General features: G+C 47.2%; 1 protein-coding gene across 1 annotated transcript; it reads right to left on the bottom strand.

Annotated features, from left to right (window-relative positions):
* Positions 1-10,741: 10,741 nt before the first annotated feature.
* On the bottom strand, positions 10,742-23,831 carry HSPB8 (heat shock protein family B (small) member 8). Its single transcript, XM_084649145.1, has 4 exons — positions 23,543-23,831; positions 22,787-23,232; positions 17,210-17,273; positions 10,742-12,006 (listed from the first exon to the last, which is right to left on the bottom strand). The coding sequence occupies exons 2-4, from the start codon at positions 23,169-23,171 to the stop codon at positions 11,847-11,849; spliced, it is 609 nt and encodes a 202-aa protein (XP_084505271.1). The 5' UTR covers positions 23,172-23,232; positions 23,543-23,831; the 3' UTR covers positions 10,742-11,846.
* Positions 23,832-25,695: the final 1,864 nt, after the last annotated feature.

Genomic DNA, 25,695 nt, shown 5'->3' with positions numbered 1-25,695 from the left:
CATGTTAGGTGGGGAGCTGCCTCATTTAGCCAATGGCAGATGCCAATGAGAGGGGTGTGTGCTAAGCACCCCTGCCACTCTCTTGGAAATAGGTGCCTAAATCCAGGCTGCAGGGACGCACCTATCCTTGCCTAGTGATCCCTAAATGGGAACTTGTCTCCTGGAGTCAGGCAGCTTCCACGCCTAAGCTGTTTCTTGCAGGAATGAGTTCTGTGCCTGTCTTACTCCACACAAAACCAGCCAGTGGAGGAATGCCCACCGTAACTTTCTAGGCCAGTGCTTAGAGCACTCACCTAGGACGCGGGGAAATCCAGTTCAATGCCCCCCTCAGTTAGGGAGGGACAAAAGATTTGAACAGGTGGTCGCCTACCTCTGAGGTGGATGGTCTACCCACTGAGCTATGGGACATTCTGCCAGGGAGCTCCTCAGTCTCACCACTTGAAGCTGTTCCATCGAAGCTTACTAATGAAAAAGTGATTGGAGCAGGGGGCTTGGACCCTGGGTCTCCCACAGCCCAGATGGATGCCCTAAGCACTGGACTACACTATCATTCCCTCTCTCTCTGGCCCAATGACTGTTCCACTGCGGATAAACACTTAAATTCGTTGGACCAGAGAGAGGATGCACACGTGAGAGCTGGGGTGGAATAGGACACCCAGAAGTCAGGCAGCAGAAATATCAGCTTATGTTTTCCCAAACTCCAGATCCCAGAGGGTGCTGTAGAATAAAGTATGATTTTGAGGAAGTGGGGGAAGAAGCAAACAAATTCTTTGATTTTAAAGAGATGAACAAATCGAGTTGTTGGTAGTGGATATACGTCTATCTGTGGAGACCAGTGACCTGGTCTATGCCAAGGTAACACGGCTTGAGCTGTAATTCTATTACTCATTATTTTTCACTTTCAGCTCTTTTGTAGTTATTAAATGTCAAGATTAAGGCTAGTTATTCTTATGCAAAAATACTATGCATGTGGCAGTCATACATCCTACAGCTAGGAGAAACAGCTTACAGCGGAGGACAGTGGATTATATTGTTACACAATGCACCTGTAAATGAGAGGCCTGGATAAACAGTAGGTTTCACATTATATTTCACTGTATGATGCAATTTCATCGCATGACACAATCTATCTTTATGGGCCCTAGTGTCACATCTGGTAACAACACAAGGCATGATGTCACACTCATAGGTCCCTGGATCCCAAGGCCAGATGGGACCATTGTGATCAATAGTCTGACGTCCTGTATAATGCAGGTGAGAGAACGTCCCCCAAATAACTCCAAGAGCAGAACTTTCAGAAAGACAGCCAATCTTGATTTTAAAGTTGTAGACCCCCTCATTTTAATAAATGAAACCTCATTAGCCTGGCTACAGGTATGTGCCCCCTGAGGACCTAGTTTATATGAAGATTAAAATCTGCATGAACTCTTGAATAAAAATTAAGGGTCTAATCCCACAAGCTGTTCCTCACCAGAGTCCTGTCAGTGAATGCAATGGGGTGGCTCGAATGAATTAGAATGAGTGCCTGTTTGCAGATTGATTGCTAAGGACTTTACCTTTACACGGTGTGATTTTTATTGTTGTTGGTAACCAATAATAAACTACATTGGAGCTGAACATGTGAGGCTGTATTTTTAACTCAGAGTTCTTGATGACATGAAATGCCCTGGGCCAGATTGAAAGCCAATCCAAGTAAATGGAAAGACTCCCATTGTCTTCGGCTGAGTTCTAGGCCATGCAACCCCTAAGCATCGCTCAGGTTTGAATGACACCTGGATGCTATAATGCTGGGTGCTAAACAGGCGCTTAGAGTAAACAATGATACCTAATTAATAATTGCTATGATTACAGCTTTAATGCAGCCCCAAATGATCAAAATCCACCAGCTGCACTCACAGAGTGGTGGCCTCCTTGTGAATTTTCACTGTTAAAGCAGTGCTAAACCCATCGGCTTCGCTTCAGGGGGATTCCAGGAGCATTTTAATCCATTGCTATAAGAGAGGATTGCACCCTTCTAAACTCAATTGCCCCCCAAGTCTCAGAGGGAAACTCAGTCAAAACAATTTCATTTTACCTAGCTTGGTGTCCAAACTACATGAAATCACAAATGAATAACGGTAAAAATGATAATTAATAATGCCTTGCTCTTATACAGGGTTGTTTTGATCAGTAGATCTCAAAGCACTTTACAAAGGCTCATTTTACAGATGGGGAAGCTGAGGCATAAAGAAGTTAATTGACTTGCCCCAGCTGCTGAGCCAGGCATAGAACCAAGGTCTCCGGAGGCCTAGCCAAGTGTTCTATCCACTAGGCAACACTGCTGTACAATTGCTGATCACTTAGCGCTTACAACACACCATTGAAGCACAGTGATTTCTAAACGTTAACCTCCTGATTCTCACAGCCTTTTTCAAATGTACAAGGTGGGGTGAAATGGAGGCACAGAAACGATATAAGAGGGTTGCTCAAGGTCACCGCAGCATGGTAGAGTCTGGCTGAGAATGTGCTCACGGCATTGGGCTCTTTCCTCTGGAACATCATCAAAATACTTATCGAGCCTAAACCTTCCCCCCAAACAATGCACGGCAGAATAAGATACAATCAAAATTCTGAATCAGCAAAGAAAAGACACCGCGGTTTGTCAAAGCAGAGCTGTTACGCGTGGATCATAAAAAAAAGAAAAGGCACTGCAATAGACAGGTAAGAAAGAGATGAAGACCTGGAATAAAGAAGCTAGCAAAGGCAGCCAGCAGCGTCACAGAAAGGGCAAGGTCTGGCAGCGTTCCAGAGAAGGTAATAGGGAACTTGAAGAAAAAGAAGATGGTGGATCAAAGATAATCCCAAGCTTTGTGGCCTCCATGGCACAGCTAAGGCATTCATTAAGAGATGGAAAGAATGATATCAGACGCTGAACAGAGAGGACTCTTGCCTCAGGAGAATTTCAATCTCTGAAGCATTTAGAAGAAGCTAATAACGTGGCTTTTGTATCATGTTTTCCGAATGAATAAAAGAAAATCTGATTATTTGCACAACACTTTTGTTATGCGAAAGAATCAGCGTCTCTGCTCCAAGTACATGATGCTGTAAAGGCCCAGGTGGAGACACTACATAATGACGCAACAGAATAAATACAACACTGCATCTTAGAGTTGGGCGTGGGCCTTATCCCTCACATGCCACGAGAAGCAAGGTGGGTCTTAAATTCTTTAGCAGTGGAGAGATGGAGCCCCAGCTTCCCAGGAGGCATCTGCTAATCACTCTCCAAGCCAATAAGGTGGGAGGCCTGCAGGTCTGGGGGGGTGAAAGAGACAAAGGGATCTCCCAAGAGACACTCAGGTGAGCCACCTGGTGTGGAAACAGGTGTAGGAGGGGGTGGAGCTGAGTGCTGTTGCTTAGGCGCTGAAGCCATAATCTTGTGTTTAGGACATCACACTCATCTCCCTGACAACCAGTTGCAATGTCACAACCAAAGGGCGTACTAGGGTGATGCCAAATGTAGAATTTACAGCCAGGCAGATGAATTTGGAGCAAACGCTGAGCCTGTTTCCAGCCGTTGCCTCACACACTAAGCGACCGGCATTGCGTCTCCAGCGTAACCTAATGCTGGCATTGTGCTGTGTGACCCACATAACCCTCTTGGCACAAGTGGAGCCAGACTCTCCGGACGCCGGGGGTGATGCTGCATGACGGGACAAGCGTGAACACGGATGGGAAGAGAGATTAAAACAATGCATTAGTAACCGAAGCATGAATCCTGACTACCCAGGTTAAGCCATTCAATGAAATGCCAGGGCTCCATGGGTATCTCCTTGTTTTCTGCAGCAGAGAGGTGGGGGGGGGGGGTGGGGGGTCTGGCACAGCTTCTGAAAAGGTGAAAACGAGATAAGTTACCCCCACTAACCACAATTTAAAATACACTGGCTCTCTGGGAGGAACAAACCACAGTACCTTGTAAATTCAGTGGCTTAATGTTACCGTTGCAATAGCAAATCAGGAACAAGCCAAGCCAGCCAGGCACAGAGAGGCCTTCTACTGATTCTTTGTATTGTGGTACAGCTGTGCCCACATAGCTAGACTACAGTACACTACACAGTACCTGGCTGTGGTAAGAGACAGCTTGTGCCCCAGACAAGACATGGGGTGGGAGGGGCAACAGAGTGGCAAAGTGACTTGCCCAAGTCACATAGCAGGAAGTCAGTGGCAGAGCTTGGATTAGAACCTCAGTCGCCTGACTCTCTATCCACTGAACAATACTCCCTCTTTTGTATAGTCTCATAGCCCATGTGTGAGCTGGGCTATCTACATTATTCACTCTCATTCTGTGGCAGGGAGAGTCACATTTGTTCTAAGCGAAGCTGGCCAGACACGGTCAGATTCTCAGTATGTCAGTGTCACTAGCCCTGCCAGCACGAGCTGCCACTGGGCTGTGCCTCAGAAGTGCCACTGATCCACTGCATCATTATTTGTCAGGATAGTGCTCGTAACTGGAGGGCCATGGTGGCTCTGTCCTTGGCAGAGATCCTGTGCTGGAGGGGATTAGCTTCTCCCAGCTTGCTGGGAGCTTGAACTGAAGAATCGAGCCTGGATACCGAAGTAAATAAGTATCAGCTTTATTAATCGCATCTGCACTGCCTGGCTATCACACAGCATTGACTCAACTCCCAGGCCCTGCCTCGTCACACACTGCACCCAGCGCAAAATCGGGGAACGGATTCTCTGAGGGTGGCGTCTCCTTCACTTATGCTGCTGCCCTTGGTGGCAGCCCAGCCAACTGGAGTTCCAGTTCCACCTCATTATACCAAAGGGGTGGCGGCCAGAGGTAATGCTCAGATACAAACGTTTGTGAGGTGGGGGGGGGGGGGGAATCACAGGGAGAAAGTTTAGATCCAGAGCCTTGATTCAGGTCCATAGAGATGGGCCCCCAATGAGAAATTTTCATCCAAATCTGTTTTTTCCCCAAGGGTTGGCGCAAGTATGGAATAGGACCCATCTCTGTAAGCCAGTGGAAGATACTCAGCTGGTAGACACCAGCTTAGTGTCACTGACAGCTGTGAAGCTAAGATGATTTGCACCAGCTGAAGATATGTCTCAGTACATTGTGATTCAGCTGTGTCTGAGGGGAAAGTCTCTCTACATATCAGGTGATAAATGTTCCCATTCCCTATGCATGGCGGGGGAGCAATGTGTAACGAAGCAACTTGCCATTTGCCGAGTCTGGCGAGAACGTTTGGTGGCTGAAAAGTATGTTTGGTTTCAACGAAACTATTTCAATGATCAAATATGTAAGAAAATAAATCTAACTCTATGGATCGGCCTAGAGATTTCAAGGCAAGGAAACCAATCCATCTCTATTGTGATGGGAGGAATGGGTTCTATTCTAGCACGCCTCTATTTGTAACTCACCAAATTGTCTTCCTCTCAGTGGTCTCCAGCTTAATTAAAAATAAATCCACAGGCTCCCAACCAGAAGCAGCATACTCTAGGGAAGGAACACTGTGGACGGTTGCCAGTTCCTTATAAAGTCTTATTAACAAATCTTGTATGGTGCTTCAATCTCCTTAGAGTTTATTATAAAGGTTCTCAAGAGTCCAGCATAAGTCATTTGCCAATACTACAGCCAGATAATTAGCTGAAATTGCTTCATGCACGGGAGCTCTCTGTCAGGCACTTGCAGGGCAAGAAGAGCTAGGAGTCTAGAGGATTTTGTGAACTGGCAAGAGGAAGACTGTTCTGCTGGTAACAGCAAGTTGCTGCTGCTCACAATCCAGAGGCTGATTTTGCATGATAGGGTGGATGCAATGGTAATTAAATATTCATGGTAAATAGGCCCAATGGCCTGAGATGGGATATTAGATGGAGTGGGAACTGAGTTACCCAGGAAAGAATTTTCTGTAGTATCTGGGTGGTGAATCTTGCCCATATGCTCAGGGTTTAGCTGATCACCATATTTGGGGTCGGGAAGGAATTTTCCTCCAGGGCAGATTGGAAGAGGCCCTGAAGGTTTTTCGCCTTCCTCTGTAGCATGGGGCTTGGGTCACTTGCTGGAGGATTCTCTGCTCCTTGAAGTCTTTAAACCACGATTTGAGGACTTCAATAGCTCAGACATAGGTGAGAGGTTTTTCACAGTAGTGGGTGGGTGAGATTCTGTGGCCTGCGTTGTGCAGGAGGTCAGACTAGATGATCATAATGGTCCCTTCTGACCTAAATATCTATGAATCTATGAATGTTTCGTATCGCTATCAGGACAACAGAAAAGGCCTTTTTCTGGTGTAAAGATGAACCAGCTTGATTGAGGGAACAGATTGGAGAGCGCCATTATCAGACAGCTGTAAAATGAGCTTCAGATTCAAGAGATGCCTGAGGATTGGATAGCTTTGCTGCCCTGAATTACAGCTTGGTGGGGAAAGGTCACCTTGAGTTATAATAGTTTGACACACTGGCCCACGAGCGTTCCTCAGCCCAAACTGACTGTCCTCTAGCTGGCAGCTTGGAGCTCAGTTTGTATGGACTATTCATTCAATCCTAGGTGTCTGCTGAGACTCCCAACCAGGGTGGTCTTTCGAGCTGGTGAAGTTTTTCTGTCTGTGTGTGACAAGGACACTTTTGCCACTGGGAAGTAAACTACCAACTTTAAAGCCACCACTGTTGTATGAATGTTGATGGAATGTATGTGCCCAAACAGTCAAAGGTGTTAACATGGCCCTGTTCCTGTCCAGCAGTTTTAACCAAAGTTGGGGGGTTGGTATACGGAGACTTCAGCCTGCTTAGTACCATGGCAAACACAGCATTCAGCACCCTTTTATTAAAGATACAGCAAAAGAAGGAAAAACAGTTAAATCCTTTGCAATGTAAAATATTAAATAAATCTTTCATTTTAATGCTATCCCTTGTTTCCTTTCCCTTTTGCTGTAGCGAGTTTTTAGATGGAGCCTCCCCTGTTTGACAATCTCTCAGATGGTCTTAAAGATCATAATTGCTGTCTTTGCCGGGAGGGAGAGGGGAAGAGAAGAAACATGAGTTGAGATGGGCTGGAGCTGTTGTTATGGTTGGGGTTGTTAAAGTCTGATCCTGTTTTCTAGAAGCCAAAGGAAGACAAATACGCCCGAAAGGGGAGAGAAAAGAAGAGCAAACACAGAAAATGCAGCTTCTGTCTCTGGTATTGACTCTCACTTGCATAGTATCACAGTCCTAGAATTATATCAGAAGGCCTTTTTGTTTGAACTAATTCAGTCTCGCTCCCTTTTGCACCTTTTCCCATCAATATTTGTTGTAGGTTCTTGTGACATGTTATGAACTTGCCCTCACTTTTCACAGCTGAGCTCACACTGAGGGTAAATATGTAGCCCCACTTATTACAACACCAGCGTAGCCTTTTCCTGTTCCCTTCCTTAAAATCCCCTCTTCCGTAATGCAGTCAGAAACTGCCCTCTGGTAACAGCTCAGCAATGGTGAGTTATGATTGCTGCTTCTCATTGGCTATGCATTGTGGGCTGTGCTTGTCTGCATTAAAACACCCTATTATTTCTATTACCTCAGTCTGTTTCACCCCCAGCCCCTGTCTGCTTCTTCCGCCTCATGTTTTGTCTTTTAAGCTGCTCTTTTGGGCAGGGACTGGCCTTTCCCAGATTTGTACAGTGCCTAGCACGTGAGGACCCCAACCTGCCTGAGGTCTCTTGGCCCTACTGCCATACAAAGGATTAACGCTCATACCAGCTGCATGATCTACACAAAACAGGAGGTGCCGCAGCAATAGCTCTTAATCAGCTAGTCTTGCTGGAACGTGCTGTCTTTCATTGCCCTAAGGGCCAACCCCAGCCCCTTTAAAGTCAATGACAGTGTGATTGACAGCCGTGGGAGCTCCATTCGGCCCTTGGTCAGGAAAAAATAACATGGCCTGGAGAAGCTTGGCAGGATTCCCTTGCTTCCATCTGTTCTCCCCCTTCCCTCCCCTCTCAAAAAAATTCTTTCCAGCAGGGTTAGAGGCAAAAAGAAGCTGAGATCAATATTTTCGTTCAGCTAAGCTGGCTGTTTGCTGCGGAATGACCTTGTACCCAGCTCTCATTGTAAATATCACCCAGAACGTTCCATCACTCAGGCTCTCTCTTTCTCTCTCTCTTTCTCTTTCTTTTTTTTTAAAGGAACCCATCGGGTCAGCAGTCTAGTCTTTTGAGTTAGCTCTCGATCAGCGGGAGCTTGCCTTCCCTGGCTAAGCAAGGCAGCAGGCTGCAAGGGCCCCCGTCACTGGATTCAGTGTGCTGGCATGAAGAGACCGGGAGCTCGCCAGGTAAATCGTACTGGATCCCGTGATTCATCCAAGGCTGTATTCATTTGTGTTTTGCTTCCAGGGTCATGTCAAATAATCTCCGTATATCACCGTCCCGCTGAACATATACGTGGCTGGTTGCAGTAAGTCCTTTTATCTCGAGGAAACTAAAGGGGAGATTCTCCCTAAACCGAGAGCAGGTGCATGTTCCAAGGGACTTAGGGAGATGATGCTACTCCCTTTGAAAGATGTCCTGTTGCTCCCCACCCTTGCCCAGCTCAGTAGTTCCAATTAAAACTAGCAATGGCTCCTAGAGGGAACTGAATGCAGGAGAGGGTCTGCAGAAACATCACTGAACGAGCCTCGAGTTAGACCCTGCCTAAGGTACAAGTACAGCCGTGGCCTCATAACCAGCTCATGCCTCTCCTGGCTGACCCCAGGACAAAGCACACAATAGAGGTGTGTCCATGCGGCAGCTTTTGTCCCAGCACCTCCCCGTATATCTGCAGAGCTGTGTCTATATTAGTGCATTCTGGGAAACTCTAGGAAGCTATCCACGACTGTCTGCGATATGAGAGCCCATGCAGGGAGGGCAGCTGGCCATGATTCAGCAGGAAATGAGCTTTATTGGTGGCTAACACAATCTATGGGCCAAGACTTTCCAAAGGAGCTAGTAGTTCTGGCTGATCACCTTGCAAGGGCCTTATGTTCAGAGAATGAGTGATGGGTCTGTCTGAAATCCAGGCCCCTTTAAGGTACCTCACGCTGGGCACCTAAAAACAAGTCACTTTGGAAAAATCTGAGCTCTGAGTTCTAACCACGTCTGCCCCCTCTACAGGCCCAGCCTCTAGTTCCAAACAAAAGCATAGTTTATGTACCAGCTCCTCAAGGAGAAGTAAAGATCCACTCCTTACAGGGCAGCTTCTGAGTGTGTAAGTCCTCAGGAGCTGGAAAATGCTTGGCTCACCCTGGTTTCCAGGAGAAGATAAACAACAGGATCTGTCCTGCTAGGTGGATGCCTGGTTCTGGTTCTGCTGACAATCCTCTTGGTCACTTCACCCAACCCACTCACCTGGTCCTTTATACAGAGTGTGAGGAGTTGAGCCTTTCCCTCCTCAGAGCTGCTTCTACCTTCTCCTAAGCATCTTTACACTGAGGATGCACAGCTGTGGCCCTGCTTATGGAAAAGGGGGTTAACTCTTTCCTCACCAGCCGAGGGATAGGCTCTGCACACCCCATCACACTGTCTCAGTAGGCGATAGATTCCTGCTCATAGAAAGACCCCAGCAGCACCTGGGGCAATGCATGCTGGGATTTCCTGCTGCATACAGAATAGAGAGGATTCAGGAACGTGGTTGTGGGGGGTTCTGTCCATACGGGCAAACCCCAATGGTGAGACCTGGTTACAGGAAGAGAGACACATGTCAGCCTAGGCTGCTGCCATGGTTAGCTGCCATGGTTTCCACGCAAGTATTAACCATATTGTGTGAGGACATCACCCATGCCACTAACTGGTTGCAATTTGTTTACGAGTTCCAGTAGGAACAGGGCCTCGTACTGATAAGAAGTGTGCCGGATGGGAATGTCTGAACTGAAGAACATTCAGCATAGTTGTTATGGGAAAAACTATTGTGCCAGTAACACTCCCATTTTGCAGCATTGTAGGATGCACGAGGGAGACACGGGGACCATTAAAACCCCCTAACAGTAGAGCTTGTTGAAAATCAGAGTTTCCAGCATGTGGAAGAGTCTGATAATTTGAAATTTGGTTTTGTCCAGAGTCAGGATGAAAAGTAAAAATATCAACATTTTTAATGGAATGGGAAGTTCTGAAACACTTCAATTCAGAAGTGTCAAAACATTATGGTTTGTGGAACCAAACTGAAGTGTTTTGTTTCTACTCGATTCAACATTAATCTGTGTCTTCTGAGCTGCTGCAGTGCCCTATGGGAGTTGTTGTTGGAGTACCTTCTGCCACCTTTCTCCTCTATGGGCCGGGTTCCCTGGCTGGACTGCATCTCCCATGATACAGTATGATCATGTGACTCCCATGATGCACTGCAGCAGTTCAACCAGAGGTGAGATTATGGTGCGTCACTGGAGGTATAGTTCAGAAGCAAAGGGAAGCATGAGTCTATAATTCCCACAAGGCACCGTGGCAGCTCAGACAGACACAGATTAATGTCAAACTAACGCAAAAAGAAATGTTTTGTTTGTTTTCCTGACAGAGTATAAAAAAATGTCAGCAACACAGCTATGTTCCCCATGGAAAATTTTGATTTTGCAAAAACTGCATTTTCTGTCAAAAAAAGAGTATCATTGTAAAATTCTCAGCCAGCTCAACTTAACTCACGTCCTGTCCCAACCCACAACGCCCATCATGAAACTCTGCTGCTCCCCCTTTGGAGACTAGGCTTTTTGCCATTCCCCCAAACCAATCAAATCCTAGTTGGTTTCTGGAAAGACAAACACAACAGCTAAGAATGTGAACTAGTTTTATTCATCAAGTTTGTCCAATAAAAGCACAAATCCTCTTTGGGAAAAAGGTTCCAAACATGCACACATTTTGAAATATGTCAGATCTGTCAGTTTGTCTGTCTACGAAGCAACAGCTGTCCATCACTAGTGCAGATACTGGCAAGAGGCTGTTTAAAGAGCAGTAGTTCAAATAAGGACAAAGATGCACAGTTGGTATGACTATAGAATTGCATTTGAATTGAAGAGGAGAAAAGATTTTTGATATGGTCATAAATATTCCATCTCTAACATGTAGCAAAATAATAATAATAAAGAAGACATCCACTTTGTTCTGTCTGATATACAGATAAACAATATTGGAGCACGTAAGACCTCTATAAAATCTTGGTGAAACTGTGGGCTGTATTGGATACTTATTGCTGAGGGGGAAGTATCGAAGAGAGAAGTTGGAGCTATGGAGTTATCTACTCCAGTTTCAGTAAGACTAGCTAGGATCAGAGCCCATGAGTAGTTTGTAAGGGGATTTCAACCACTGCTTGGACCTTGCTATGGTAAATTCTCTGCCCCATGCTGGTCAGTGTCAGCTAATGGAGAAAAATAAGTGACCCATAATAGTGAAGTGCAGTTTGGTCTCGTAATTAAGGCACTTAACTAGAGGTCAAGAGACCTGGGTTCTATTCTTGGCTCTGCCAATGACTTTGAGAACGACCTCAGGCAAGTCACTTCGCCTCTGTTTCACCTCCCATCGTTCATCTGTCTCGTCTATTTCGATTGTAAGCTCATCGGGACAGGGACTGCCTACTACTGTGTGTATGTCGAGTGCCTAGCACAACAGGGCTCTGAGCTCTCTTAGGCCATCTAGGTGCAACCGTATTACAAAGAACAACGTTAGTAATGATACTGGATACCTACAGTCAACCACCTTCTCCCAGCGCAAAATCAATCCGATTAGAACAAGAATATATGTGTGTAAAATGTGAGGAAACAGGGCCCTTTAAGAAAATATCCAATGTACACTTCCATTCAGCTAATGCAATCACATCTGGAATTGGAGAGAAATCTTTTCAGGGAGGGAGCAGGAAGAAAGGGAACGGGGAAAGACACTTCAAGCACAGGTTGCTTCTTGGCTGTCCATTGGGATCTCATTGCCATAGCTGCTGTCTCCGTACTGGCAGTAGGGTGGTATCTGTGGTGCTTCAATAATCAGCAGACCCTCTGGCGATAAGGAAGCAAAAACTGTGACAGGATCCACCTCATATGGGAGTCTAAAAAGAGGAATGGAAAATTAATGGGGCTGCCAAGCGCTTTTCTTCAGTGTCCACGACACTGCTTTCCCCTGTAGTTTTCAGACAAGCACTTGTGGTAGGAGAACACTTCAGCCTCTCTGGCCACTCAGTAACAGACTTAACGGTGGCCATTTTGCAACAGCAAAGCTTCAAAAACAGACTCCAAGGAGAAACGGCTGAGCTTGAATTAATATGCAAACTAGATCCCATTAACTTGGGTTTGAAGAGAGACTGGGAGTGGCTGGGTCATTACACATATTGCATCTATTTCCCCCTGTTAAGTATCCTCACCCCTTCTTGTCAACTGCCTAAACGGGCCATCTTGATTATCACAACAAAAGTTTTTTTTCTCCTGCTGATAATAGCTCAACTTAATTCATTAGCCTCTTGCAGTTGGTATGGCAACTTCCACCTTTTCATGTTCTCTGTATGTGTATATATATCTCTTCTTACTATATGTTCCATTCTATGCATCCGATGAAGTGAGCTGTAGCTCACGAAAGCTTATGCTCTAATAAATTGGTTAGTCTCTAAGGTGCCACAAGTCCTCCTGTTCTTTTTGCAGATACAGATTAACACGGCTGCTACTCTGAAACCTGTCACTTGTGGTTGTTACCTATGTTGTATTTTCCAAACTGGGCTTTGTGGCAATTCCTTTTTCGCATCACAGCATGCTATGCTCCTACATCATTACTGACTTGTCCATCCTTCGTATTTTCCACTGGTAAACACTGCCTAGGAATAGCCAAAATGGCTGCTGGAGAACACAGCTGCTCCATAGAAAAGCAGATGCAAGTCTCTCAATAAATTGACTCTTAAGCATAGATAGATAGTTCAGCTGTAGGGACCATCAAGTCAAGTAAAATGTCTCCATTACTCAGGGTTAACAAATATTGTGGCAGGATCACTTTTTGCTAATAAACAGCAATTAAATATTGTGGGGCACATTTAAGTTATTGAGCGGTATATTTTTCTTGGCAAGCTATCCTTATACTGTATTGCACACACCAGTGGAAATCCGCATTCGTGGATTGGGTCTAGCCAGTGTCACTTTCAGAGAATATGGTCACTAATAAATTGGACGAAAGGTGGTTAGGAAGAACGGTCCTGTGGTTAGTGCACAGGACTGGGAGTCAAGAGTCTTGGGATCCTTACCCATCCCTGGCACAGACTTGACTGAGTCTCTTAAATAGATCGCTCTGTGCCTCAGTTTCCCCATATGTGAAATGGTAGAGATATTATTTACATACATCATGGGCTGTTATGAGGCTAGATTGGTTAATGTTTGTAAAGAGAACCCTACATGGAAAAAACATATAGAGATGTACAAAGAATTATTTAAATCACATTAATAAACCTCAAGCAGATCCAGAAACTCATTTACCTGCACGGAGACTTGGTAATGCCTTGTATTATTGAGTATTATAACTGTGCATGTTCTGTGTATGTTTAAAGACCTCTCTTTTCACTACAAGGCTCTCAGTTTAATCTCATCTGCAGATATGTTTGACTGGATGCCACTCACAGCTTATGCAGTTTGAGCTTCTGCAAAGCACAAGTAAATCATCTTTATGTCACAGCCTGCGTCATGGCAAAAAAAAACCCATGCCCAAATAAGGAGCCTCTCTGACTGGTTACTAAGTAGCTTGCCTGGGCTGGGCAGGGTAAATCTGCTTTCATACTGTTGTCTCCCATCTCACCCAACCAGTTTGCGCTCAGGCATGCAGGCCTGCTTGCATTTAGCATCTGGGCAGAGACGCCTCCGTGCAAAGCTCGGTCCGCTTTTGATTTCCAAAGAAATCCATCATTCTAAATTCTGCGGATTGGACCCTCCCTCGCTCTGCAGCTTGGCTCACCATTTGCGCCAGTGCAAAGAGAGGGTGTCAAGCGTTCATTGTGACTGGGTAAACTCTGGCATTCACTGTGCACTGGGTTCAAATGAGGGAGCAAGGTGCAGGACAATGGTAACTGGGCCCTGGGTGTCTAGTTTTGGGGGCTTGGCAAGGGAATGGCCACAGAGCCACAAACCTAAATCCGCTCTGACCGGGGAACACACGTCCCCCAGAGGCTGTGACAGCCCACGGACACTGCTAGTGACAGCAACACAGCCATTCCCTGCGACACTCCTGCATTTGAGGCGGGAAGTCCCGCCTCCAGAGCCCCACTCGGCTGCCTTGCTCCTAGTCCGGTTACTCAGGCTTAGCACTGGCTGGGCAGCACTTGGCTCTGCATACACCAACACACCGACTGCTGGGCAGGGCGCAAGTCCGAACAAAGCAAGGGGCCTGAGTTTGATCTCATGCAGGTAACTCTGCTGACGTCAGTGCTTTTACTCCTGACTTACACCAGTGCAAGTGACAACAGAATCAAACCCAAGGTGTCACCTCTGGCATTATGCTGCAGAAGACAGGCAATGAGGGTTGGGGGTTGGGGTGGGGGGGCACTGTTCCATCACAGCTACACACACAGGGAGGAGGTCTGGTAAGGTGATTCTGAGATTTGAGGGCAGGAATAATGTTTTTTGTTTTTAGGGGTGGAGGGGGGAAACTAGTATCCCAGCACAAGAGGATCTCATTTCACTGGTGGCCACACTGACCGGCCTGACCCATTTGCATTATCCTAAAAAAGCCCTTCCCTTTACCAGTTCTTAGCAGATAGTTTCACCAGGCAATAAGGCGAGGCCTCTTAAAGGAAAAGTCAATGTACCTGCTACTTCTCACTTGTTGCTAAACAAACGCCCTGGCCCAATTGAAAAGTGCAGGGCAAGTCATCCAGGGCTTTGGTCCCAGTCCAGCGGAGCACCTGAGCACATGCATAACTTTAACCACGAGCTGCTCCACTGACCACTATTTAAATTATAAACATTCTTAAGTGTTTTCCTGGCCTGGGGCCTTCGTTTCCATTCTGGGCCCTTTTTATTGTCTTGTAAAGAGTGAGAAATTTTTGTGAGTTAAAAAAAAAATCTAATGCCAATTTTTTTTTTTTTTTTTGAGTCTGAGTATCTTTTCCCTGATAGTTTTGACTTCTCCCCCTTTCTAGTTTTTGGAGGTTGTGACGTTTCCTTTCTTTCCCCCCCCTTTCTCTTTATTTCCCCTAATATGAACATTCCAGCCAATTCCAAATATATAGTCACAATAATCATAGTTAGGATTATGGCTGGGTAAGTGTTAAGAAGAGATCTTCTGTTTTGCCTTAGTCATGCAATATTTATAAGCAGCATGAGCTAATGAGACATTCGCCTTGCGTTACAGAACCACCACAGCCAGGAACATCACAGGAAATAAATCTGTCAAGTCCTGCTGTGAGCTGGGAACGCCCACCCTCTGTAACCCTTCCCATCTGTCCAGCCTTGTTCCTCTCCAACCTGCCCTGTCCAGCTTTGACTTTCCTGGCAATGGAAAGGATATTTGCAAAACATTTTGTGACATCCAGGTCTATCCCTGTCTATGTTCTACAGACGCTTAAGGTTAAATGTACGGATTAAGGTAAAACACTGACATCCCACCCACAATACGTGACTTTGTGGTGGGAAAGAAACTGTAAAATGGTAGAATTAGAACTTGGAATTGTCTGATGTTTGCTGATTTCCAACACTTGGCCCTGCTATAAAGCATTTTGCCTATAGACCTTAAAGTGCTTTTCAAAGCTGGGTAAGGCATTACTCCTGTTTTGCAGATGGGGAAACTGAGGCACAGAGAGTTTTTTTTTTTTTTTTAAGTGACACAGCAAGTCAATGACAGAGAAGGGAATAGAATCTAGGTCTCCTGCCGCCCAAGAGTAACACAAATTTAGTTTCCCCATTAACATGCATTTCCCTGAAATAGACACAAGTTTGCAATCAGATTTGAACTGCCCTGAAGCGGAGGGAAATTTGGAGCTGGGTTTTGATTTGACCTGTTCTCTAAAAGTCAGCAGTGAATTTTAGGAGCGTTTGGGCCTGGGGCTTTGTTTGGAATCACATTTCACCTCACTCCTGACTCCATCCCTCCAGGGGTAAGAGAGGAATTTGTTGTCTTTGGCTTCTTTTCTAAGACTTCCGATAATGAGCCTGTTTTTGTATGGACACCTGTTCCGCAGGAGCTGGCTGGAGACATGGCGACTCCTCTCCCTCATTCCACCCTGTGGAAATACTTTTCACTGCCACTATCAGGCTGGACTGGATTTGAACTGATGAGAGGCAAGAGCATCGCCATCAGCTGTGCAGTCTTGTGGCTTTAAATTTCAGAGAGGGTTCTGGAGTGTGAATCATTTCCACAGGGACTTAGGTGGTTTTTGTTTTTTTGTTATTATTACTCATGTACTCATAAATAGTTCAGAAATATTTTGTGGAGTCATTGGTCCAAATTCATTCCTGATGTGACTCCGCTGAAGTCAATATGATTACACAAGGGTGAGCTTGGCCCCCGCAATCTCTTGCGCCAACACAGACTTGGGCTTGTAATAACAAACCCGGAAAGAATGTGGTTTGTGGGCAGGGAATTCCACACGCTTCAAACACATCTCACTGGTTTATGTTTCCCATCTAGCTGCACAAGAAACCAGACTTTATGGCTAAGGTTTTCAAAGCTGTCCAGGGGCCTTAGATACACAACTACTAATTTCAGTGGGAATGCTGACTCCAAATCACCTAGGCAGCCTCAAAAATCTCAGCCCATCTGTTGATGGAGTCAATGCGGGGGGCGTCCTACTGAAGGGGATGCAGTTGATGGCTTCTTGCGGGACTGACCTCTATATTAGGGAATAATTTCAGCATTGGTCTCAATATTTACACTCAGGTTCAGTAACTGACTCCAATATTTGCACTTGCAGGCCACCCTTTCAAGCTAGTGAGGTTACCAGTTTCCCCAGGAGTACACACCTAGTAACAAGACTTTAGCATCCATATCAACCTCATTTGGATGTCAGGAGGATGGGTGTGCATTAGGGGCACAGTCTGCCCACGGGCCAATCCCATTACAATCAATGGGACCCAGGTCATCTAAGAGCAGAACCTGGCTGTCAGTGGATCACAGGGAGCTGAGGGAGAGTAGCTTGATTGCTTGCTCAGAAAATCATTTCATGCTCTCAAAAATAAGAGACTGGTCATCATTCCTAAGTCCTGCTCTCCTCTGTGGAGTGAGAGCCCCATGTGGGCAAGCCCCATAAGAAAGAACTGAGAAACCACGGTGTATATTATACATACTGGATTTTCTTGGTGAAGTTCTTGGAGACTATTCCTCCTTCTTCCTGTTGCTCTTCATGTTTGCCTGGAGGGAACGGGAACACACAACAACATTGTCTCACAGGGCTGTTTTACAAACAGGCAAAAAAAGTTCTACTCAGTATCCCCCCCCACACCCACTCCATGTTCAAATCTCCCTTCACAGTTTGACCCAAGCAAAGCTCCTGCTTCTGCAAGAGCCGCCTAAAAGAAAAACAACATGGGGAGAAGCTGATGTGGAGGAACCTGCAGTACTAAGCCCAAAATTTAACAGCAAACAGGCACCGTGGGAGAAGGAACCCTGCCTTCTGCATCTAGGTTAGTGGGCCTAATTCTGCTCTCCCTTACACTAATGTCGGCTTCAGTGGAGTAGTTCCTGATTTACACCAATGTGAGAAGATACTCTGGCCCCGGTTCTCAATGTCGAGTTGTAAGCCGGAGTCATGGGGTCAAGACTGCCCTACCCTTTTCATAATGCTAAATGGGAGGGGATCCTAGCCAGATGGAAGGGAGGTTCCAGGGAGGTGGGTAGGCATGGAAGAGGTTGAGGAGCACTGCTCTGAGACTACCCTTGCTGGAAGCCTAATCTTATTGGAGCCAAAAGCATGTGGACATCCAGGTTCTAGATGGGTCAAATACACCTCTATGTACTACAGATCCAAAATAGCAATAGGCTAACTGGGCTGTGCTCTCGAAGGCCCTGTTCCTGCACCAGTAAAACCAATGGGAGCTTTGCTATTGGCTTCAACAAGTCCTGAAATGTCCCCGCTCCAAAGTTCTCAGCGTCCTAGAACTGATCAGAGCCATTAGAAGGTTTTGTGGCAAGAAGGAATGGAGGTGATGGACGGTGACAAAAACCGTGTGTTAAAGAAGATACTTAGAATGAGATACTTAGGGTAGCAAGGTGTTCACATAGCAGAATGAGACTGTCTGAACAGCTGGAGGTTGGGACAGATCAATAAAACAACTTGAAAAATCTATTTAGAATTCATAGGCAAGAGAGTTTAAATAACTTGAAGCGCTGGCAGGTGAGGCCTTGGTGGGTTCTGGTTGGCTGACACTGCTGGTTGCTTAGTATTGCTGTAATGAGCACAGAGCCCCAGACAATGGGGATAGTTCAAGACTATCTTTGGGGAAGCACCTGAACTTCTGAGTGCATGTAAGAGTGGGTGCAGATCCCACAGCAGCTGAAGCATGTCCTGTACCACCCCTATGCCCATCAGATTATCAGCCCGAGAGAGTCTCCTACCCAGTGTTATGGAAAATGGTCATGAATCCAAGTGTGATACAGTGTGGGAGATTTAGAGACGTAGCGGTAGCTGAGGAAGTGAGGCTACAGCTTGTGGAGGACTGTGACAGTCCACACCTCCACCTTCTTCTATTTCAACTCCTTCCTGAGGGGTAATCTCCCCCAAAAGGCCTTTGACCCCAGTCCCCTAACCTCCCAGCAGGTTGTGCATGCCAATACATGTGATTATGTCGCCCTCTACTGGCCTCTTCAGTCACTCCTATAGCAGGCAGCTTCTTTCTATGCTCTTCCAGGTCTTCCTCCTGACCAGACTCTCTCTTAGCTCGGGGAGCTCCCCTTTCAGACCAAGTGGTGAAGACCTGTGTTTTGGGTGCTGAAGGCATGGAATGACCATGGGAGATCTATCTGTATGTGGCCATGGTTTGCTATACTCACATCAAAATTGAATGAAACATGGAATTAACAAGGTGAGCTGAACTTCCCTGCTCACTTGGTCATCCTGGTTTTGCCAAGCCTGTGTGTTTAAAAATCATGAGTCCCCCCAAATCATGACATTGGCTTAACAATCATGAAAAAAAATGCCTTCTGAGTCTTTAGGGTCACACTTGGGCCACATTTTCACACTTCACAGCCAGGAAGGCTAGACAATTACCTTTATTGTGTAATGAAAGCTGAGAGTGTCACTTGATCCCATGCCTCCAGGAGCTGGGGCTTTAAGAAAAATCACTAAATATCATAAGACTCCCAATAAAATCTCAGGAGGTGGCCACACTGTTGCCCCCTTATTTGTCTGGAAAGTATCTGGCACACTTTCGGTGCTCCTGAGCTATTAATAATGGACAGATAAGCACCCTCTGCTACATAATGCTCAATAGTCTAATTCAGCAACTACAGGGTTAAATTCCGGAATGTAGCACATGGCTTAATTGGAACATTCTGTGTTAGAGACCAGTGCTAAGGGTGAAACATGATTGCTGCTTGTTCTGAGACAGTGTCTCCAATTAAGCCTGGGGTGTGTCTGCAAAGCAACAGAATGGCAGAAAACCCTGGGCCTTACTTCTGTGTTTAAATGCAAGTTTAAAATCCAAGTGGATGCTGAGAGTCTTCATTACATGGCAGATGTATAGATCAGAGGCCTCTGATTAATATACTGCAGTATAGATGTGGAATAATAATCAAATAGACCTGATTGTGATCTCACATCTGCATAAATCAGGAGTGACGTGAGTAACGTTCGGGTGGTGGCATACACCCAGCGTCCAGAATGGAGCCGGATGAAATTCTTCAGACAGACAAAAAACTCTCTTCACTAAAAGATTCAGATTCAAGTTGACCTAAACATTTTGTGAATTTGTGTAGAATTCACTGTTTCAGTCACTCCTCCCCCCCATTCTGAAAAAAATCAAAATGTTTGGTTCGGCCATTATCTACAGCAAATGTCTGGATTCTTTTTTAAATTTGAAATGATTTTTTCTTTCACATTTTTTTGATCATTGTTTTAAATGTACAAAAATCCAAAAATAAAAAAAAACATTTGGTTTGGCCCAAAACGATTCCCCCGCCCTCCACCCCCAATTTTTCGGTTTGGCCGGCGAGCCAAAAATAATCAGTTCTCTGCACAGCTCTAGCTAGTCCTGAATCAGCCCCCAGCTGCGTCTGCTGACCCAGTGGCCGAACTTGCCATAAGCCACTAACTCTATGTATGGGGCGTGGCGTGCTTCCCCCCAGAAGGAACCTCCCCCAAGTCAAACCCAGCAGGAAGAAAACTGGTTTCTAGCTGCTGCTTCTCGGTTCCCTTTCACAAGGCAGATTCCACCGTAGCGGGAGTGGATACAACTCCCATTGACTTCACCCGCTGGAAGGAGTTACCAGCATCATATTTCATGGCCCAAAGAGCAGGCATCAAGCCCCAGACCATGTTCTGCAGGGAGGCTACTACCAGCAGGCAGCTCAGACATGATCAGTTCCCAAACACAAGGACGAGCCTTCTCCCCCAGGGTGCTCCCAGAGCAAGGCGCTGATCAGAACGGGCGGTATTTTGTTTGGTTCATCTGGTCCAAAGTTTATTTGTCACTTTAAAAAGACAGTTCATCAGCCAGAATCTCCCTGCTCTAGTGCAGGAGTCCCTTCTGGAAGGGGGAAAACCTTTCCGCTTAGTTACCCTGCTCCTCTGGCAAGAGTTAGCAAGCAACAGCTCTCTCCTGCTCTCCCTAGCCTTAATCCTGGTTATGGTCACTTTTGCTGTGGTTTCCCAAAACCTTTGAGTCATAGAAATCCAAGCCTGACGAGATCCAGAAGGCTGCCATAGTCCATCCCTCTGTCAGGATAGATTTTCCCAATACTTTGCCCACTGTAGCTTGATGGGTCATTGCACTCCAATGTTTTCACACTGTTTTGCTGCACGGCCAGTCTCCCTCCTGACACTTCAGACTGAAAGCAGATCTTTCTGGACTCCTGCCATGCCAGGAGCGGCCTGGTCCTTTCCCTCCCCTATCCCCAGCATAATCCTCCAACTTCCTTCCCCAGGGGATGGTGCAGTTCACCAGAGCACTTACAGCTCAGCTCTGTGAAGCAGAGCAGCAGGGCTCTTTTCAAGTCAAAGGGGTGAAATTGATTTACAACAACTGAAGAGCCAGCCCTGGTTCTTTTACTTTTCTTTTCTTCTGTTCAGACCTTTCCTTCCCCCTGGCGCTTGCTAGCAGGGCTGTGCAGAGAGAATCTCACCAGGGTTTGTTTTTTTTCTGCCCACTTTATGTTTTCCTGGTAAAACATTATTTTTAATGCTACATTAATTGTTGGGGAATCACAATAGAATTTTTATGGCCTCCTCATTGAGCGTCAGTGAATTGGCTCCATCCCCAATGTTATTGCAGGGGATGCTAAATGAATTAACGATTAGACACAACATAAAGACAGGGTTTTTTTCCTTCCCAGGTTATTTCTTTTTTTATTTCTGCTCTGTTAACCGCTCCCTTTGTTTCCCAGCTTTATGTTCTGTTTCTATCACCCTTCCCTAACCCAATTGCACAATGTATGCGCTCCCCCCCACCCTTGTTAATCCTCCCTTATTTTAAAACCTCCACTTAACTCTTTCTGGTTCATCTTCGTTTCCAGCCCCCTTCCTCCTCCTGTTCTTTTTGTCCGGTTGTCCTGCCTCTTTAGGACTTGTTACTGTTTGGGGGAGGGGTGGACAGTGGGATTATTGCAGCATTCCTGACTGCCAGTAGCTGCTGAATGCCTGAGGACATTGTAGTGAGACACTGTCCCTTTAAAGGTTTCAGAGTAGCAGCCGTGTTAGTCTGTATTCGCAAAAAGAAAAGGAGGACTTGTGGCACCTTAGAGACTAACCGATTTATTAGAGCATAAGCTTTCGTGAGCTACAGCTCACTTCCCTTTAAAGGAATTTCCCGTTGATACCATAAACTCTGGAATGATCCATAATTAACAGAATTGTCTTGGGGCCCAACCCTGCAAATGCTCACTACTGCCATGATTGGTGCTATTGACTTCATGGGGACTAATCACTTCAGTTGAACTCAGTGAGACTTGTTTGGCATGACAAGTGTTGCCAAAGTATAAAAAGAGGAACAGAGCCCAGGTCTCAGTCTGGGCTCACTGGGCTCTGCCCTGGATAGAGCTACCCGCTGTGTAGGATTTCATCCTGTGTCCAGCACAGTAATCAGGCAGCAAGTTCTTCCTTTATGGATGTGAACACTCTATGCTTTTTTGGGCTGAGATTTTCAAAGTTACTTATGTGCTTTGGACGCTCAATTTCCAATCCTTAGGCAGCTTTGAAAGTCTCACCCCTTGCCCTTTGCTTAGACTTTAACCCTGTCCAGTTTAATGAAATGAATGTCCTTACTAATAACAACCTCGCTCATCAAAACTGGCAGATCATTTAAACCTCTAGGCCCTGATTCTCCTCTCACACTAGTGTAAATCAGGAACAACTCTATCAACGTCCTCTGCTGGGAAACTGGAGTCAGCAGAAGGAGAATCAGGCCCTCAAGCCTGTTAAAACCTCCTCTCGTTCTCTCAGCCTGGATGCTGGGAGTAGCCCCGTCCCACACATTTTTGTTTGTCAAGTTCACTTTCCCTGCCTCGGGCTGCAGTGTTTGGGGTGCAAATGCTGCAGGGGACTGTTTCTTTGTTAAAATAAAGCTTACACAGGCGTGGCAGAAACTGCTGGAAATAGTTCTTGAACCTTAGATTTTTGTAAGAGATTTTTTTTCAGGACCTAGATTTATTTCCATTTCTCTATGTTCCTTTTTTCTGTGCTTCCCTTCCTCTTCTCCCTGTCTCTCACTCACCTGACACTTCCACATAGCCGTCCTTGGTTTTCACGGTCAGCTCCTCGGGTTTAAAGCTTTGCACGTTGACACACACCTTCCAGGGCTCCCCAGAGAAGGGAGCAGGACTCCGACCTTCAGGGTAACTGCTGAACCTGGAGCCGTAGCCAGGAGGGGGCATGCCAGAGGCTCGGGCCATTCCCGATCGCAGTGGACCGGGCCAGGTACTGGTCAGTCGTGGGCGAGCCCAGTCCAGCAAGTCTGCAGTCAGGTCCCCGGAAAAGGGGCACATTCCGAAGTCATCGTCCAGGAGTCGAGAGGACAAGCCAGGCTCTCTGAATCGGTCTCGGACATTTCGGTGCCTGGGGGAGTAATGGCAGGAAAAGGGCAGCTGGCTGTCAGCCATGATTTTCTTCTCAGTCAAAAACAACACGGAGTGAGGCCAAAACTCCCAACGTTGTCCGGCTCTAGAGCACAAGAAATGTCAGTGTTTGCTTTTGTGTTCCTTAGTGCGAAGTTTCCCTGGATTGAGTCATCCACTCCCCCAAACCAGAGAGGGGGGACCTGCTGTGCTCAGATTCTGACAGTTTATATTAGTTTATACCCGTTCCCCAGAACCAACAAGATAAAAAGAAAAAAAAACAGGGCCGAATCATTCAAAACTTTAAAATGCAGGGAGCAGAGATTCGGGAGGCAGGGAGCGAGAGGAGAGAAAAAGTATCCCGTTTGTTTGAAATTCCACACCAGAGAAAGTGGGAGAGGAAAGAAAAAAAATACCTTGTTGGTGAAAAATCCCTTCTAGGGAGCGAGAAAATCCCAAACTTAAGACGCTTCTTTCCTCTGTCAACCTGCCCCTTTCCCTTCCGATCCCTGGCAGGAGCTTAAATAAACGTTTGTGCTCAGGGTCGAGAAACTTCTCTAACATTCCACCCAGCTGGGAGCCTTCTATTTATATGGCGTTCGGTGCTGGGGGTTGTGCTTTGCAATCCTTGCCGTGTCAGCTGAGTATTTTAGAGAGGATGAAACACCCTTGGAGAATCTGTGCTGTGACAGCTGACCTCTCCCACTGGGCCGGGAATACTTACGTGGGACTGCCAAGTTTAGGCAGCTTTCCTCACTTGCCCCTCCTTCTGCCCTGCTCCTTCCCCGCCTTTGCTCCCTCCCTAGCCCGCAGCAGCCAACATGCTGCGAATAGCTTCAGGGCTGACTGCACACCCCCTCCGCCCCCCGTCACCATTTGAAAATACCCACTTGCCCAAGAGCTTATCAGAGCCCTCGCTCGCCTCGCACTGTAAGGACACCTGTTAGCAGGGGCTGCCTGAGCCAGGCTCTGTACCACTCAGCGCGAGTTGGGGCTTGGTTCCTGTAGCAGGGTTAGTGACGATCTAGGGCTGTGCGCAAGGGGTCAGACTTTTAAAGAGGGTCCTTGTGTACCAGAGCAGCCCGCTGACTCAGCCCTGGCACGGGCACCCAGTCCCCGCTACAGTCAGGGTTAGGAGAGCAATCCCCCGGGACATGCTTCATGGCGGTTGTGAGCTAGATTGGGCCCTGGATTAGGTCTGCTTCTCCCACGGTACCCTCAGCAGCCGGCAGGTGCCTGTGTTGGGGCGCCCCCCCACACACACAATGGGGCAGCACTGGCTGGGGTGGCTGGCCTCTCCCGGTGACACTCCCAAGGCAGGAAGCTGGGGTGCAAACAGCATCTCCCCTCTCCCTTGGCACAAATCCTCCTCCCAGGGCTGCAGCAGGCCCTGCTGGCATAGGAAGCGTCATTTGTCCCCCCAGAGCTGGGGGTGGGGGGAATTGAGCCCCACTTCAGTACGCTGTCTCTGCAGCTGGCCCCGCGTACGGGTGCTGGGAGCCGTGGGGTGGGCTCTGGGGCGGTGCTGGCAGGGACATGGATAAACTGAGCACTGGATAATCCTTTGTTCAGGCTTGTACCAGTTCAGGGCTGGCCCAGGCTCCGCTGCCGGCCCGCGCCGTGTGTCCGAGGGCAGCACGGGACAGCCAGGGACTCTGCTCCCTCAGGCCTAGCAGGGGGCTGGGAGCTTCTCGAGCCCTGCACCCAGCCAGACAAGGGAGGTTTCGGGCTCGCCTCACCCCAGCTGCAGAACGTTAACAGACCCGGGGAGGTACTTTGGGCATCACTCACATGCCCGCCCTCCCACGGCTGCCGCACCCAGCTGGAGTTACAGAGCTTGTGCTCCACGACGGCCTATAATTACAGTAGGGAGCAGGCTGAGCCAAGCAGAGCTGTGTCTCCATCCCCATGGGGTGCAGGAACAGTGACCAGCTTGCATCGCTAGATCCTCCTCTTTCTCGCTCCTTTGAAGGCTGGCCAGATATATCTCTGTTCCTGGGTCTGCCCCAGCCCCAGCTCCCTTTGAAGTGCATGGGAAGCCTCCCCAGGGCTTCCAGGGGCTGGGCCCACAACGCGCTGCTTTAACGTCTGTTGAAACTGGCCTGGGATGCATTTGACCTTCACAGACCTTGCCAAAGCCCCAGTGAGCTCCCAGCTGGGGCTGTCAGTAGCACAGGGGTGTGGGCATGTCTGACGGCTCTGTGCAGGAGAATCCTGAGCACGGGCCTCTCTGGCGGGGGTGGCTCCGCACAGGCTGCAGAGGGGGTGATCACCCGGGGCAGGGAAATCACCTGCCCCTCCCTGCCGTTTGGCAGCTGAATTTTACTTCAGTAGCACCATGCATCCCCCTCCACGCATCCAGAAGGGCACATCGTCCCCATGCAGTTACCCAGCGCTGGCTTTCAAAGCCCTTCCTTTCAGAAATGAAGCGAGGGGCTTCTAGAGGCCCGGGGATCGTGGCTGCCAGGCTGCAGGGGGCAGAGGACGTCTGCGTGCTGGTACAGGGCCGGGTGAGATCATTGGCTCATATTAAGAACGATTGACTTCACCAGTGCTTTCATGTTGCCCT

This window comes from Lepidochelys olivacea (genome assembly GCF_965140295.1).
Source record: "Lepidochelys olivacea isolate rLepOli2 genome assembly, chromosome: 15".
Classification (NCBI taxonomy): Eukaryota; Metazoa; Chordata; order Testudines; family Cheloniidae; genus Lepidochelys; species Lepidochelys olivacea.
The sequence above is the reverse complement of the archived record's forward strand: the minus strand, read 5'-3'. Positions and strand labels throughout refer to the sequence as shown.